General features: G+C 38.2%; 1 protein-coding gene across 2 annotated transcripts in view; it reads right to left on the reverse strand.

Moving 5' to 3' along the window:
* The window catches only part of CTNNA3 (catenin alpha 3), a 596,807-nt gene that overhangs the window by 104,321 nt on the left and 473,856 nt on the right, over positions 1-18,630 (reverse strand). For both annotated transcript variants that reach the window (XM_009290520.1, XM_019474931.1), the window contains one exon: positions 12,144-12,295. In XM_009290520.1, coding sequence (XP_009288795.1) covers positions 12,144-12,295 — 152 coding nt within the window. The remainder of the gene's footprint in view (positions 1-12,143; positions 12,296-18,630) is intronic.

Consider the following 18,630-nt stretch of genomic DNA (forward strand, 5'->3'; position numbering starts at 1 on the left):
AGAGGAAACAGCCTCAAGTTGCGCCAGGGGAGGTTTAGATTGGATATTAGGACAAATTTCTTCACCGAAAGGGTTGTCAAGCATTGGAACAGGCTGCCCAGGGAGGTGATTGAGTCACCATCCCTGGAAGTATTTAAAAGACGAGTAGATGAGGCACTTAGGGACATGGTTTAGTAGGCATGGAGGTGTTGGGTTGACGGTTGGACTCGATGATCTTAGAGGTCTTTTCCAACCTCAATGATTCTATGATTCTATGATTCTGTGATTGCCAAATGAATCCACAATTTGCACTGGTGCTGCTCTGCTTAAAATCTGAGTAAGTTCTACTTCTGGCTTTGCTTACCGAGGTGACAAGCTTGTTTTATTTGTTGGCCTCTGACCAGTCAGACTGAGCTTCATACTTGTACAGGTCCAGGGCACTGGTGAGATCTCACATCAGTTCAAGCATGTAACTGTGTGCTACAAGGGGCTTACCTTTTCTTGTTGTGGTTAGCTCTTCCTCACTGAAACAGCAAACAATTATTCAGCTCTGTTCTTCATTTGCTGAATAGTAATTAAGCCTCATACTTGCTTTTTTACACATTTGGAATCCAGCTTTCACAAACCCACAAACATTTTCAGAGTGTATTTGACAGAACAACCCTGTGGGGTCAGCAAAACTCACAGACATAGCATGGCACGCCATGTTCAGGTGGGATGACAAACTGGTTTCTCACTAAGGCAAAAAGGGCCAATTCCCATTCTGATAGCATATCAGCAACAAATACAAAGAATGTGGAGTTGTCTGACATCTGCTTATCTGATTTCCTCAATGAGCAAATTACACACTGATTATGAAGGTAAAAGGCAGGCAGTGGTATGATTAATAGAATAAATATAGGTGGAAGAACAATGGATGTCAGTTATCCAGCTGGCTCTGACACCAATTACTGCGGTCAAGCATGTGGCCCTCACTGCAAGACCACACACAGTTAGCCAGTGAATTTCAGTGCCCCTGAAAGAATGATGATATCCCCCTACCTGTGCTGGCCATGATCCCAATGGAAGAAAACTGATTACACTGTAGTAAGGGGACGAGCCGTTGCTGGAATGGGGGCCATGAAGCTGCTCTGGGTGCAAGGGGGCTAACTAAGGCAGTCATCCATTGACAAAGCCATTCTCAGGGACACGTAACTGCACCTGTGTGCATCCCCAAGCTGCCACCACCTCACTCTAGATAGTTACTGGCAGCTCTTTATTCTTGGTACTTTACATGGATATGCTTTGCTGTATCGTAACATGAAAGTTGTTACTATTTTTGTAGGTGAATTTAACACTGTAACAAATTTCAGGATATTTCAAAGGCTAATCGAATTAGCACATATGATCATTTCTCATGCACTATTTCATGCTGGACCATGTCTAGAAAAAAGGAAGGCTTCTATTTTCAGAAAGAATTCTGTCCAACTTGCTGAATAACTATCTTTTCTATAATCATTTTATGCAGACTACTTCATGGAGACAAGGATAACAAGGCACTTGGAGTTACAAACTAATCTTATATTAATGTTACTGCTCTATTTCCTAATAACTAAAGTACTTAGTATAGTGAACAGCAAGGGGGCCTCAAAAGCTAATAGCTAAGTTACATTGAAAGAATGGTGCTCTAAAACTGCAATTTCACCACAATCCATGCACTAGATGATGCACAGTACTCCCTTGCTGCAACACACTTCACTTCAGTATCAATATACACTGACTTTGTTGATACCGAATATAATGAAGGGTCTCTTTTCTCTCTTTTTAAGAACAGGCTGTAAGTCCCAGAGGTTCTCAGGTAATTAGGTAGTATCTGGTTTGTCAACCTCTACAGAATCTTTTCAGGTAAGCAGTACTTAAAAATACTGTCTTCCGTTTATCAAGCTCAGTAGCTCAGTGGAGGATTTTTTTTAAATTCTCCAAAGACTTTTCTTTCAAGGTTTCTCGTTTTTCTGAGTGAGTTTCCCTGTTATTACTATGCCTCCTTACTTGGGATGCCCACCTGCCTTCATGAACTCTGCATTCCAACTCTATGAGCACATTTTCAAGAAAATAATCTGGTGTGACTCAAGTTCGCAAGCAACATTTAAAAAAAACCAAACCAGGAAGGTATCATTAACAGCAAAACCTGAACTCAAATATACCTAGGAATACTGAGGAATTATAAAAACGTAAACCAAAAGAACTATTCAGGGTTAAATAAATAAATAGATTCCTCCCAAACTTTTTTCACTGTCACACTGCTGCATCAGCGAGGACATGCATGACAACAGGACCAGATCTTACACTGTTACACCAATGTCAAAGCACAGAATGACACAGACCACAGCACTGGTACTCCATTCTTGTGCCAGCAAAACTGAGATCACAATCTAGCACACAAATTATGATTATTACGTTTTTGAAGTCCGATTACATATTGAATACATTTGTAATGTACCTCATTGCTTTTCTGCATCATGCTAAAAAGAGTCCATCCTATCAGTTAAATGATTCCACAGTGAAAATAATGGCAATTGAGAAATTTCAACTAGGCCATGGACTGTACAGATGATTATGATCAGTAAAAGGGATCTATGGCCAGATTTACACTGAGCAATGACGATCTCTGAGCCAGAACTGGCACTAGCATTGGACAGGGCTGATTTCAGAATCAGAACCGTAGCCTGAGCTATTAACACTATTGAGAGACTGCAGTCTCCATTTCCAGGCTTGCATTTCTCATACTCCAGTGAACCATGTGGCAGGATGCATATTTTAATAGAGTATCTGTGATTTGTAACACTTTTGCTGTGCTTCCCAGTTTTAGTTCCAGAAATTCAGTCCTTCCCTTTTAACAGAGTAATATTCATTCCATTTCTCTGGGAATATAATTTATATTAGACAGTAAGCACCAAATGGCAAGGAAGGAATACACATCACTTTTCCTTGCTATAAGGAAAAAAACCGCAATAAAGATTTTAATGTTCCAGAAAAAATACTGCCTTGTGCTTAAGTTTCCAATGAGCCACTAAACTAGAGCTACCAAATAATTCTGGAAAGTTCTCTTTTCCTGAAAGAGAGGGATAATTTTGTGAACAATTAAAAACATAAACATATGTGACATAGCTGCAATATAATTTAATCCCTAAACTGGGAAGAACTGAAATTTAAAGTAGTATGTAAGTTAAAACTGTTCATGCCATCCATTTATGTACAAAGCATATTGGCTTCTCTGTCTGAACCAGTAACCCCAGCACTAAGAGACTTTGATGGTAAGCCATGTAGCAATTTGCTGCTGAGAAGTTCTTAATTCACAGCCTTGCACGATGCCTAAGGCTGTATAGCTTGGGCAGAAGACAATGCAGATTTGCCAGGATGGATAATTGCACATTTCTATTGTAATGGATACAGTATGCAGCTGACACTTTCACCACTGGTCCCTGTATCAGCGTTTCTCAAATCATTCACTATTTTTGTCTACATATACACCCATAAAGCCTTTTTTCTTTCTTTCTTTTTTAAAAACCAACACAACACAACACAACATCTTTCCCATTAGCTGACGCTTTACAACCTGGAAACCTAAGGCAGATTTAAGAAAATTACATTTTTAACTGGAAAAAGAATACAAAAAGAGAAGGTGGGTCATACAGTCATGTGCTAAATGTAAGCAAGCAGGCATAAACACAGCAAACAATAGTGAAAGTATTATAGTCTAGTAGTTGGACGCAATGTAGCAAGCAGCTTGCTTTTACAAATAAGATTTAGCACACACTATTGCTTTGTTTGCCCCATCAATTCTCCATTTCTGTCTTAACACTAATATATAAAAGAAAAAAACAGACAGTAAAGTCAGACTTGGCTTGACAGGGCCCTGGATAACACTGCTTTCAACAGGAGGTTGGACCAGATGATATCTTGAGGTCCCTTCCTTCTGTGATCCTCTATGTATGTTTCTCTTCTCTCTTTCCCCTCACTGACAAGAGTGTGAGACAAGTAAAATGTGTGACAGTGAAAAGTAAGGTTTGGTTCAAAAGATATTGCAGTATTTTTGGTTTAGAAAGAAGGCTCAGTTAACCATAATATTTTGGACAAAAAGAGTAATACTGAATAGTATTATAGAATTTCAAATAATGAAAAAAAGTAATAAATGTTAACATACAGTAACTACAGGCTTGAATGTGGTGCTATCCAAATGGTGAGTTCCTGGCACTCCTTTTAAGTACTTACTTCCATTTAGTCATATCTAGAGTCACCTGGATGACACATGTGAGCTGCTGCTTTGGAGGGGAAAGAGAATCTTCACCGTCAGACCTGTACGCAAGATGTAGCCTGACAACATCAAGTGCTTCCTCATATGCTTATACACGCAATCAGAGAAAGAGTCTACTCCTCCAACATATACATAAAACAATAGGAAAATTCTACATATTCTCACTCAGAAGGGGGCATCTGCTTCTGACACTCCTATACTACAGGATGATTTCTCTGTATAGAAATAATACAGTACATGTATGTAAAAGGACAATTTTGGAATTGCACATATGTGGATGAAGGGGGCATGTATTTTCCTACCCACTGTTTATTTTATATGTAAAAAGAACCCAGAATCTAGAATCAGAAATTTCCCTGTAAAAACTGGGCAAATGGCTGGAGCATGGGAGCAAGGGCAGCAATCAGAAGGATGTACAATGAACCGAAAAGTTAAAACTTGTTGTCTGAAAGTGCAAGAATGTAGAAGCACAAAAGCCAGGTAGTTTCTCTATCTTTTGTTAAAAAAAAAAAAAAAAAAAATCATCTATCATTCCCCAACTACCCTGCTAACTCTAATTCAATGGTTTAAGCAAAGGGGACCTTAAGATGTGGGAGGAGAAGGGCCATCCCTCCTTGGCTGAAATAATAATGTATCTGTGCTTTGGCTTCCACTCCCATGTCTGAGATTAAAAGGGTGAGCATCTGCTTTTTCCTCTTCTGTCTCCTTCCCTCTACCTGAGATGTGAACGTACCATCTCTTTTTAAAATCAATAAATTAATCTGTTTTTCTACTAACAAAGTTTTAATTTTTTTTATGGAAACACCTCAGCTCTTAAGAACAGATACTTGTTATGGCAATTGTGGCAACTCCAAACTCTAAAGATATTTCTTAGGGTAACAACCCCCACATGTTCAAGAAAACAGGATGCAACTTTCAAGGAAAACAAGAGGGTGAGTTTTATTTACAGATAAATAAAAGCTGCTGAGCAGCTTTTTGCTCTATAAAGCAACAAAACCAGCAACACTATTACACAGAGAACCAGAATGGTCATCTGTTTTGTTGAAGATATTAAAGGCCTTAAACTAATTAAATGGGCAGAAAATCAGACCTTTGAGAGTTTGAAATACAAGCAAAATTATATGTGTGGTTGTTTGCCAGAAAAACAGAAATTGGCTTGCTTTATTTGGGAACACAAACTGACCTGGTACTAAATGGAGATTAGCATTTAAAAAAATGTCAGCATGTTGAATTGAAATGTATGCAGACTGTGTCCCAAAACTGTTGCAGTACAGAGCATTTTGATAAGACATCTGCAAAGTAGAGTCATAATAATAATGACTGAGTTTATGATGCTAATACAGATGTAAATATAAACAAGTAAGTATTTCTACAACATGACTTCCCAGGTATACTGTGGGATAAAGAACATAGACATTTTTGGAAAATATGTATGTAGATGAATTAAGATATGAAGTGGAACCTATGTGAGATAGTGCTTTGAGTTAAGTTTTCCCCATAATGGTACCCCAAGGTTGGTGATCCTGACTCGAGATATTAAAAAGCCAAGTAATATGGCAGGGACAAAGAGCTGCCAGAAGCTTTTACTTGCAAGTATACATATTTGATCACGGCACTGAGCAGTTTTAACTCACCTCTTATTTGGTTTCTGAGCACAAATATAACATTCCCCAGCAACACCTTTTCTGTGACTCAGGATAAAAACCTGAAAAAGGAACAGATGTCCAACTATCCTTAACAGACAACAGGCTCTTCTAGGCTCTTTTTTAGAGGACATCAGATATTATATCCTTTTTCAGTGACACTGCATCTAGATATATCAACCTTTGGATGACAGGACTGATAGAATAAGCAATGAAAGCACCATTTGAAGAAGGCAGGGCATGGAAGCACCTGCTTGGTAACAACCAGTATAGAGTATATTTTTTCCTAAATAACAAGGAAAGAAAATCCTCTCATGGTTAAAAAAAAGATGACAACATAACAAGTACTAACTCTGTTTATACCAGAAGCCTAGTGCCATAAAGGAGCACAAGTGAAAATACACAAGAAAGTTCCTGCTTTCTGCCAGGGAAGTTGACAAGGAGTTGAGGGAAGGAAAGGTCAGCTCTGACCTACTTAGGTCAGAAACGGCAAGAAAGTGATGAGAGGTACAGGTCCAACTGGCTTGCTAACTACCGCTGCAGAAGTTCTTCCTCTTGTGCAATTTGTGTAGGATAGAAAAATGAAGAAAAAGCTATGTAACAAACTTCCCAATACATATTTGTAACAAGTTAGCATCATTTATAAATTTCAGACCAACAATGAAGTTTACCAAGACTATATGACTTGTTCTTTATCTTTCCTTCCCATGAGGTCTCAGGGCTCTCTTGGTGTCATGGTTTAACCCCAGCTGGCAACTAAGCACCACACATCCACTCACTCACTCCGCCCTCAGTGGGATGGGAGAAAGAATCGGAAAAGTAAAAGTGAGAAAACTCATGGTTTGAGATAAAGACAGTTTAACAGGCAAAGCAAAAGCCACAGGCACAAGCAAAGCAAAACAAGGAATTCATTCACTCCTTCCCATCGGCAGGCAGGTGTTCAGCCATCTCCAGGAAAGCAGGGCTCCATCACGTGTAGTGGTTACTTGGGAAGACAAATACCATCACTCCGAATGTCCCCCCCTTCCTTCTTCTTCCCCCAGCTTTATGTGCTGAGCATGACGCCATATGGGCAGAAAAGGCTGACTCTGTGTCAGCGCTGCTCAGCAGTAACAAAAACATCCCTGTGTTATCAACACTGTTTTCAGCACAAATCCAAAACATAGCCCCATGCTAGCTACCATGAAGAAAACTAACTCTACCCCAGCCAAAACCAGCACACTTGGAATAATGAACAATTCTAAGAGTGCAGTAAATGTCTTTTTTCTCAAAAGCTTCCCTGCTTTGCTTTGTTTTCTCTAGCTTTTAAATAGAGGTTCAATTCATGTGTGCTATTGCCTACATCTGACAGGATCTAACTCATTCCTACTACAGAAGTAAAAACAGATAGAAAACCCTGCATGTGTAGGATAATTCTGTCATTAATAAAAGCAAAGGCAGATTTTAAACTAGACACTTATTAACTGGCTGAAAGAGAAACAGAATGATAGGAAGGTTTTCACCACTTGCTACGTTCCTTTCCGAGAAGTCCATGTTCTGAAAATCCCTGTAACTCTGCTGGATACAAGAGATCGAAGTCTGCTGTGATGTCTCTTACTGAGAGAAATCAAGTGTATTGAAGAGCTCACAAGCTCTGTTATGGATGAACTCTTACATTTCTTTAAAACAGAATGAAAAACTACCCAGAATTTGCAACCGACAAAAGGAGAAAAAAGGAACCCATCCCAAGGGTATTCTGAGGTACCCAACACATTTTAAAAAGGGTCATGCTGTAGACACCTGAATGTGTAGCTAAACTGAGTTTGCTTTTGCAAAGGAAATTAAAACCCACAGTAAAAGACTATTAGCTAAAGAAATAGGAAGATAAGGAATGGAATGGGGATGTAGTGAGGATCTAGCTGAAAGTATCTAGGTATGACAGAAAACCAAAATGAATGCGTCGCTTCAGTTTTTGCAGGGACCGGGGGTAGAGATCATGTACTACATGGTGCAGGGAATGGCTGCTCAACAGTAATAAAGGCACTATCTGCAAAAGAAACACTCAGAAAGCCTAACACTATAAACTCTGAGGGAACCTATAGTCTCCATGCCAGAATTCTGAAAGAAACAACACATGGAATATACATCCAGCAGAAAGGATTTTTAAGAAATGCATCAAAATGATGCATTGTATCAGATAAGAACTACAATCTCAATATACATTTTCCAGCTCTCATAAAATTAGGGAACACAGGTCCCTCATTCATTGCTTCAATGAACCTAAGAGTAGTAAAAGCATTTTGACTATAGTATATGAACATTTTGCCCTCTTCTTCCTCTCTGGAAAACTGATAGCAGTTCACTTGTTTATCCTTCAATAAAAACAAAGAATTCCATGAAACTTTGACTTGGTGAATTCTTTTCCACTGTTCTTGGTGTATTTCTGTTAGAATGACTTTATTACTGCTTCAGCTATCAGTAGTTATTATTCATTTGAAGTCGTTACCACTTTCCACTGTGTTTAATATCCTAATGGGATATTATTAGCTGTTACTTCAATCCAGCTGTCTCATATTCTTCAACAAACTACACTTCCATATAGAAGCTCCTTTTTTTTCCTTAAAGAAGTTCTATCATCGGTCTTAACGTTATGCAACATTTAACACGTATTGTCTCAAAAACTGTCAACCTGTTTCCTTTGACTTTTCCATGTATTTCACACGGTAGAATTCTTGTCTTTAATTCCACTATCTACCCTAATCTATTTCCATAACAGCAATATTCTGATTAAAACACTATCCCGATAATGCCCAAATGTTCCTGTGCAAAATCAAGCTCCCAAAGCCTCTACAGTTTAACAAAAATCAGATGCTTCAAGAGTCAAAAAAGGACTGAGGAATGTGGACGCTAATAAGCACATGCAGCTATACGCCCTGGATCAAATATCTGATGATTGCAAATCAACAGCTACCACTGGATGAATTAATCCTTGTGAGTGAAACAATGAAAAACATCTTAAGGCAAGCACCCTGCAGTTCCAGAGGCATTTCTATTACAGCTCATCAGTGCAGCACACCTTCCACTACTTAGTTGCTCTCAAGTGTTATTCACATTATACCTGCAGGACTGGAATGAATGTTTTATGTATCTATGGTTAAGCTTGGACATTGAAAAGCATTTTACAGTTAGGAACTCTATTTTTAAAAACATTCTCTCTGTGTAATTACATGCTTGAAATGCTTCCTGAGGAACTGATCTGGAGAGTTTCTGCTTTTACTTTGATGTTGAAAAATTGCTCCCGGTGAATCAGCGTCCTTGTTCATTTACACTTCTCAATTACATTTTCATCAACAATTTCTTTCCCTGATTCAGCCTTGCAGTCCCCTGTAATCAGCGACACATTGTTCTTTGGCACTGTATCAGTAAGCCCCTATAAGCCGGCCACAGAACACTTCTATTTCCTCACCTTGGCTGCTGTGGTAACAGCATATGTCTGAACAACCATCAGATTTACTAAAGCTTCTTACAGGCAGACTGAAATGAAACTGGCATTGTCTGGAATATATCTAATTAGGAGTGCAAATACATCCTTACTCAGAAAATGAATGCCAGGGTTTCCTCAGCACTCTCTCTGTGCTGGCAGTCAGTATCTCTAAGGGATGGTGGAGTAGCTGACTATCATTTCACCAAACCTCAAAAAAAAACTCTCATGACAGTGTCTGAATAATGGTATTCATTAAGTAGAAAGCTGCACATGTCCTTTTTAATGAATTAATTTTTTTTTTTTTTTTTTATCTCCTGAGCTTTTGTCAGGACTCTGCAATTGCTGGGCTGTTGAATACACTTCAAGCCACATTCACTTCTAAGGCGAACACATACATTGTTTAGGATAATGGGAGGTTCAGTGCAGGTGGAGGCAGCCTCTTATCCCATTGGTCATAACTTCTTCAATTCAGATGAGGAGGAGGAGGAGGAGTATCTGCTCTTTGCTACCCACAGCTTCAGGTACAGCCAACAAGGTAATTTCTGATACTTCGTTTTTTCTTGCCTTGTCAAATTGCACTTGCAAAGCAGAAGTGGAAAATGGCACCGATAGAAATCTTCATATTAATACTGTCCATTTAGGTGGTGTGCTATGACTTACAATTTTACAGATGCACTATGCACTTACATAGTACATGTACACTGTGCACTTACTATGTGTTATGCATATGTACAGTCTCTTCAGATGAAAGTATTTTCCCCTCGTGCTTCAGAAAGAAGTACAGGGGATATATTATCCTTTTCTTTTTTAAGTGACTGTCCACATACATACACACGTCCCAGAGGACTGTAAGAATATACACTCAGAGTGTCCTGCAGAGCAGTGTCCGCATCTTCATAGAAACAGACTGAAGCTTTGTTACACTCCTCAGTGCATTTCCCAAAAATGAAAAACTCCATAAAGGAATAGTCAGTCATGATCATCTGGAGTTCAAGCCCAAGAAGACTGGACATACAGAAGACTCAGATCTCACTGAGGAACAGATAGAAACAACTTTGTAATCTTAAAAAAACAAGAGTCCCTGACTCACTAAGGGAAGGCGGGATGAGCAATTCAGGCATTAAATGAAGCTTAACTGATCTAGAAAAAAAATTAGATGTCCTAACCAAAGCCTATGTTCACTGAAAAAGGAACTGATCAGAAGATCTAACAGAGAATCAGTCTCAATCTGGTTTGTTTTGCCAGATAAATCCAACTCACATAAACTCCTCCTGCTATGGGCAAGATGTTGTATGTTTAAGGATCTCTTCAGTATATAAACAATTCCATAACTGACAATTGCAATAAGGATGAGACATTTTAAAGATTGTGCACATTTGAAATCCTACTGAAACTGTTTAACTTACACACTGCAATATGTTAAGAGTCACTAATATTTTCCATATTAGAATCATAGAATAGTTTGGGTTGGAAGGGACCTTTAAAGGTCATCTAGTCCAACCCCCCTGCAATGAGCAGGGACATCTTCAACTAGGTCAGGTTGCTCAGAGCCCCGGCCAACCTGACCTTGAATGTTTCCACGGATGGGGCATCCACCACCTCTCTGGGCCCTTATGTCCAATCTAAATCTACCCTCCTTTAGTTTAAAACCATTCCCCCTTGTCCTATTGCAACAGGACCTACTGAAAAGTTTGTCCCCATCTTTCCTATAAGCCCCCTTTAAGTATTGAACGGCTGCAATAAGGTCTCCCTGAAGCCTTCTCTTCTCCAGGCTTAACAACCCCAACTCTCTCAGCCTTTCCTCATAGGAGAGGTGTTCCATCCCCCTGATCATTTCTGTGGCCCTCCTCTGGACCTGCTCCAACATGTCCATGTCTTTCCTGTGCTGAGGGCTCCAGAGCTGGACGCAGTACTCCAGGTGGGGTCTCACCAGAGCAGAGTAGAGGGGCAGAATCTCCTCCCTCAACCTGCTGGCCACGCTAGCCTGTAATACGTTTTTATAGTTAGAAGAAAAAAGGAATCTGTTTCTTAATTTCTTCTCAACTGAAAAGACAATGCAGAAGACAAACTTCCTTTGAAAATGTATCTACATTTTTATTAATGTTTAATTATATTTAAAAACAAAATTGCTGAACATACAGATATTGCAGCTTAGTCTCATATAATTTGAAATGGGATTTGTGGACTGAAGATATTTGGGGGAAATTCTGCATCTGACAAAATTCTGTTTCAAATTTTAAAAATAAGCTGTTCTGAAGCATTTTCTTGAACTTCAGGAAAAACACTAGGATAAATACATTGATTGTGATTGTGTAAGATTGACAGAAATCAGGCTGTTAAGTCTTCCGATGTGAAGCTGACAAAACTTCAACAAGAGATTATCAAGATCACCTGAATATACTCTCCATTCCTACATTCCACTAAATAAGGTTAAGGTTGAAGAGCTACAAGCAGATTTGGGTTTGTAGCCACAAGTTGATAATTAATGAAGTGAATGAAGATCTTTATCAAACAAACATAAATAAATATTTTTAAACAAAACCCATTTTTATGCAACATTCTGATCTGCTACTCAACACAATTCTAGCCTTCTTGAGTTATAAGCATGTGTGTTTCCTTGTAATCCAAATTTCCCAGATCAGTTCAATCTGGATATGAGCTTAGGGGCATTGTTCACATACACAGTTCTAAATTCTCCTGAAAATGCCCTGATGCCCTGAACTATCTTAGAAATGAGTATTAAATGAACAAATAAAAAACTTACCCGAATCATCATGACTGAGCATCTGATGTTATGAACTGTATCATACACCTTCTTAGAAATGTCCACAAACTGGTTATCATCAAACGGGTGCACTGTGTTCTTGCTTAAGCTCTCCAACGCAGTATTTACTTGACTAATAAACTCTGGGATCACTATTTAAAAAAGAAAACACAAACAAAACTCATTGAGCATAAAAAGGATAAAACATGTAATTTTTCTTTCTGGCAAATTGCCTCACATTGATTAAAACTTTATTTAAAAAAAGCATTATAGTAATAACATGATTAGTTTTAAGAGGGAACACATTTGTAATTTTTATCACAGTGATAAAAACGCACTTGGTGGGCACGTAAGCTGATGGTTGGTTATACAGTTACAGGTGTACTGTTATACAGTAAAACAAAGAAGAAGAAAGTTTTAAAAGGGGAGTTGGGGAAGCAGTTGTAAAAACTTGCCAATGATTTCAATAGTAATTTTATCCAAAGAATTAGGATGAATAATCTGGCTCAAAGTTGGAACAACTCTTCAACAGACTCCTACTCTTTCAGAATCTGTTTTCAATCTGAATGGAGACAAAACTACCAAAAGATTGATGCTTATTCTCCACATTAAAAAGTCCCACAATTGTAACCTGGACTTACCAAGGCAGTTTACCCTGTTTGATTGAATCAAACAAATCGTAAATTCTGAGTCAGTTTGATATTAACCTGCGCTTTACCCAGAACGTCCTGGGAATTTTCTTCTGGTGCTCCATGACTTATTTTGCATGGTGACCTGGTACCACTATGTCTCCATTGATCCTTCACACCAATTCAAAGCAAAGGAAACCCAACACACAGAACACAGAGAATGCAGCCAGAAAATCCATCATGCACAGAAGGACCTCAAACAAGTACAGATCAAAGTCCTTTGCAACAACTCATTTCCTATCACTTGGAGATGGAAGACACAGAAAAAATGGAAAGTAAAGGGATAGAACTCAACTTCTGTAACATTCAATATGAATAACATATACCTTGTGGAACAGAAGCTTTTTTCAGGCAATGTGTTGGTTTCAAATACAATTATAATATGCGTTCCATCCCTTCCTCCACAATTACGCACTGCATAATTCATGAAATTGCTATCACATGAAAGCAACACTACCAATACCTTAAGTATAAATCATTTCAGGCAAATTTTGAATTATATAATAATTTTTTATGCAGACAAAGCTTCAGCTGAAGTCAACAGGACTTCTGAATTAGAAAACCTGGCAACATATACTTTAAATACTAGGAAAGATGCCACAATAATGCTTTAACTCCTAACTTTACATGGAGGAACCCACATAACCCTTGGAGACATTTAAATTCACTCTTAAATTACAGTAACTTCACTGTCTTTGAGCTCAGCTGTTTCTCTCTAGAGCGTAGAACAGTTACTTCATGTGTCAGTTCTCAGAAATAACAAACTTCAGTTAATTCAGTGGTAGTGGGAAAGTTCATTTTCTTCTGTAAAATGGGACTCCACAAGTGTGAGACAAGTAGATGCCATTTAATTTGAAAAATAGGATATTTAAAATCCTTTCTTCCCTCTGCAGATTATCACTTGAATTACACCTTGCCTTCTGAAAAGGTCAGTGGGAAGAAGAGATTTCTTAAATGGTATGGAAAAAAGACAAGGTACATTTTTCATTAGCAACCAAATGGAATAATTAGGGAGAGCAAGTGCCTATTTATTTAGTGCTTTTTGAATTTTTTTTTTTTTTTTTAAGAAACACAAATATACTATTTCAGAACATGAAATCTTTTTTTTCTGTTAAACAAAGATCTTGGCCCCTAGACTATCAAAATAATTGCAAATGTGGCAATTTTGAACTACACAGTCACCTCATACATTTATATAAAATTAAACATTCAGCTCTTCACATCCATTGTAAAAATGCTGCAAAGGAGAATACAAGAAGTTCCCAGGAATTCAAGATTTGCATTGGTATAGTCAAAACCACAGTGTTTTCCAGAGCCTCCTACATCCTTACTTCTCAGTTCATTGTACTTCGTATACTTTCACTTGCAGCATTGTAAAGCACAGACTCCCTGCCTACCAGCAGCATTTTCAGTGGCTGCTAACTGCCTGTAGCCCTCTTTTTCTATACAGGACAGGTTATTTCTTCTCACCATTATCTATTCAGGACCCATCCTGCACTCCATCCTTATTCCATATGCTTTTTAATGGCCTTTTCACAGCTCCTTCTGAGGCCAAACTCACTATCACAGTGTATTTGTCTGAATAAATACATCACTTACGAAAAAGGATTTTATGCAAATATGTATTCTATAGCTCGTTATGCTACTGGTGGAGTCAGTGCTAAACCACAGGCTGCACTTGATTATAGAAATATGATCTCAGTGGCTTCCCTTTGATAACATTTTTAAGATGGCTGCTTTTCATCAATATCATTTTTACACACAGACAATTAAAACACAAGATTAAACTGTAATTCTAAAATATGTATACAAGAATCTGCTAATGAAGTATAAATATACACTTGGGCTATTATATAGTTCCTATTATTTGGTCATTTACCCTGTATCTGATTGGATAATTCCCTCAAATCCAAGACTCCTTTCTTAACTGTACATGATTTATTTAATTTTTGAGTTTCCAACCAAATGACTACTTAAAAAGAGGTTTTGGTGGATATATGAGTTCTTATCCATGGATCACTGGCATCAAAAATACTTTACTTCATACACCCTCAAATGGTTCAGGCATCGCTCTGAAACACTGCATTAAGTGGACTAGAATTACATTAATAATGTGCATCTTCGCTGTACTCTGCTTTATTTTTCTAGGCAGCCTAAATATAGAGGAGAAGTGGATGCAGGTAAAAACAGGTTGGACAAGATTAATTTTTTCAATCTTTCAAAAGCAAAGAAAAATTAAACAAGTTGTAAGTAAAATGAAAAAATTCAAGTGTTATACAATTGAGAAGTATTGTTAGATTTTTGTGATTTTAATATTAAAACATTTTTGAAGAAAACTTACAATTCTTATTTGAATTTTTACTATTTGTTTTTTCTCAATGAAAATTATGAGCAAATTTCAACATGAACATCTGTAATCCTCCCTTTCCTGAGGTGGGAGGTGTGGAAAGGAGGAGGATGTTTTGGAAAATGCCAATACTGCTCATAATCGTAATGTTGAAAGTCCCCAAACTAATTTACAGATTTTAAGCCACCAAAAACACGTTCTGCACTCTTCTTGAAATTAAGCTTATTTATTTTAAAATTCATCATGTCTTCCCCAATTCCTCTCATTTTAAATAAACAATACTGTTTGTCTTTCCTTGTAGGCCATGTCTTCTTAGTCCTCTAATAAGTTTTGCTTGATTTTGTCACCTTCAACCAAAACCAACTAATGAATCCTGTTTGTAGTTTAACAGCTGTCACAGCCCAGCTCTTAATTCAGAGGCTACCACACCTATATGTCACAATCACATTAGGTAATACAGAAAAGTAGACGTTGCTAATCACTTTATTCCAATTAGCAACTCTGTGCCTGTTATCTTTAATAACAAAATCATCAGGACAACAGGTTTTCAACTTTGCAGAAGGCCAGTGACAACAGGTGAAAACATGAGCCATTCTACTTGCACCTTTTAATGAAGTTGTGTTAAGTGATTAACATCACTTCATCAGCAATCAAGACAGCTTGATATGGAAAAAGCAAGTCTCCACAGCTAAAATATCCACACGTATGCAACACTCACCTAAAGAATGCCTTAACAAAATGAATATAACAGACATGATCTCCCAGAACTGATCAAAAAATGACTTTTTATTTTTTAATTTTTTTTACATGCAAAATGTTTCTGTTTTTTAATTGGCAAAAAAAAAGAAAGGAAAAAAAACAACAAAAACCCTGTTTCATTTACTTGACAAAAGGGGGGAAAAAAAACCAAGAAGCATCTTCATTAAAAATGAAACACGGATTACCTATTTTTCATCATTCTTATACTCAAGTACTGAAAATAAGGCTATTTGGTACTCTGCCATCTCTTCAGGACAACCCCCAGGTCCATCCCTTGTGCTTACATTGGAATGATATAGGCAGGGTACGGTTCTCCCTCTCAGTTCCTCTCAACTTAGAATGCCACAGTTTCTCAAAGGATGTCAATGGAGAGCAGATGTGGTGGATTACTGAATGCACATATACACAATTTATCTCAAGAAAAAGAATTTGTGGTAAATAACCAAACTTTCACCTTCAATATCTATCTATATGTATAAACACTGTGAGCAACTTACTGTATGGTGTAAATAGACTGGAAAAAGGTTCAAGAGCTCCCACTAGAATGAAGACTGAAAAACTACTCTTTCAAAGGCAGCTTTGAAATGGAAATGAAAACACAGTGCCCAGATGAATGAATGAAGCTCTCTGTGGCAGACCTATGGATCCCAGCTACAGACAGACTCTGCAAGACTGCCACAGCTATTGCTTGAACTTAAGTTCAATGACCTTTCAACAAAGGAGAAGACTCTTTGTTGGGCAGTCAGCCATCCGGTGAGACACCTCTATGCTCAAATAAAAGAGCCACAGGACTGTCTGGTAGGAGATATGAAAACATGAGCAGCCTTCTGAAAAAGTCTGTCTTGTCAATATACAAAAATACATCTGCAAGACTGCCACAGCTATTGCTTGAACTTAAGTTCAATGACCTTTCAACAAAGGAGAAGACTCTTTGTTGGGCAGTCAGCCATCCGGTGAGACACCTCTATGCTCAAATAAAAGAGCCACAGGACTGTCTGGTAGGAGATATGAAAACATGAGCAGCCTTCTGAAAAAGTCTGTCTTGTCAATATACAAAAATACAGAATACCCAGAGTGAATAAAAAGTTTCAACTAATGAAGCACTCAGAATAAAAAAATCACATGAAGGTTAGTACCTAAACTGAACCTTTAATATCAAAGTGAGTAAAGACTGCAAGAGAAATTAACGAGACTGGCATAAGGAGGATTTGCTATAAGGATGGGAATCTCCATCTTCCACAGTTAGCTGAAGTAATTGCTACCAAAAAGACCTTTTTTTTTTTTTTAAATATGGGCAAGACTGAGTGAAAAAATGGTTTTCCTCCTGAAGATAATAAAATCAGGGTCAGTTACTATTGATGAGTTAGTATTCTAACAGGAGGAAAAAGCCCCATGAGAACTTCCAAAAGCCCACCAGAAGACAGATTCTAAAAAAGTACACAAAAGCCAAACGCATGGTCATGTAAGGCCTAAAAAGATGCTGAATGAACCTAATAGGAAACTAGTATGATCACAGAACTAAACCAGATTTGCAGGCAGGCAAGTTAAAAGAGATGAGTGCAACCTAGACCTTATGCCAAGCCACATGTTACAACCACTAAGCCTAATACCTTCTTTCAGCACACCATGTCTTTCTATCAATTAGCCTCTAAGCAGGAAAGAACAGCCCCACTAAGATCTTGAAAACCATCCACCATTTAGGCAGTAAGATAGCAGAAAACAGAGGCTCAGGTCTTGATAATGACCTCAGTTTGTTGCAAGAAGATCTGAAATCACAGGAAGAACTACAGGTCTCCAAACCAACAGACACAGCAAGTCCTTAAACCAAAACTGTCTGGGTAATGTTGTAGCTCAAGGTACCAAAAATGCACAGTCTTCTGTCATCCCGAAGATTAACTCTCGACAGAGAAAAACTTGAAGGTCATTAATATATTACCTTTCCTAACCACAGGACTAAGAATGCACCTGACAACAATCCTTGGAAGAGAAAAAAAAGCTGTCATTTGTTGACACTCAAAGTTAAGAAATTGATCTCAGGGCACCCACAAATCCTGCAAAACAGTCTTCAGAACATCATTGTGTATCTCGCCATTTCTGTACATCAGCCTGAAGGAACTTAGATTGCCTACAAGACCAGAAGGGCTCCTCGGAGCTAACCCAGTAATATGTGAATCCAAAGCTCTCAATCCAGAGGGAGAAAATGCTAGCCTCAAGCCTAAGCAATCATTAGAGCAGTATTTTTATGAAAAACTTCAGTGCTGCAGAGGAAACAAAACCCAGAATCCTACACTGTTAGTGCTTCCAGGGCAATTTTAAACCAAAGAAACTTCCAGAGTTACTCTAGAAAAACATTTAAAGGTAAATTTATCTGCCAAAGCTCTAAGAGGGAGCTGTAATCATAAGCAACGTGAAAGGTAATAAGGCTTTCACTGCTTGCAAGACCAAACCCCCTGAACAAGATGACTCTAAGCCTTCTAAAGATGAAGAGTACATAGATGAAGGACTTCGTTATTTAATCATAAAATTAGATGGAGATTGAGTTGCTTGTAACATGAGAAGTCTGTGACATAGCAGAACTAAAAGAGCACTAAAGGCTGTCTGCCTTAACAGCCTTCAGGGCAATCCATAACAACAGGTTAATTTGTCATAGCTAGGGGGGGGGGGGGGGGGGGGGGGGGGGGGGGGGGGGGGG

This window comes from Aptenodytes forsteri, unplaced genomic scaffold, assembly GCF_000699145.1.
Source record: "Aptenodytes forsteri isolate BGI_AS27 unplaced genomic scaffold, ASM69914v1 Scaffold349, whole genome shotgun sequence".
NCBI classification, from domain to species: domain Eukaryota; kingdom Metazoa; phylum Chordata; class Aves; order Sphenisciformes; family Spheniscidae; genus Aptenodytes; species Aptenodytes forsteri.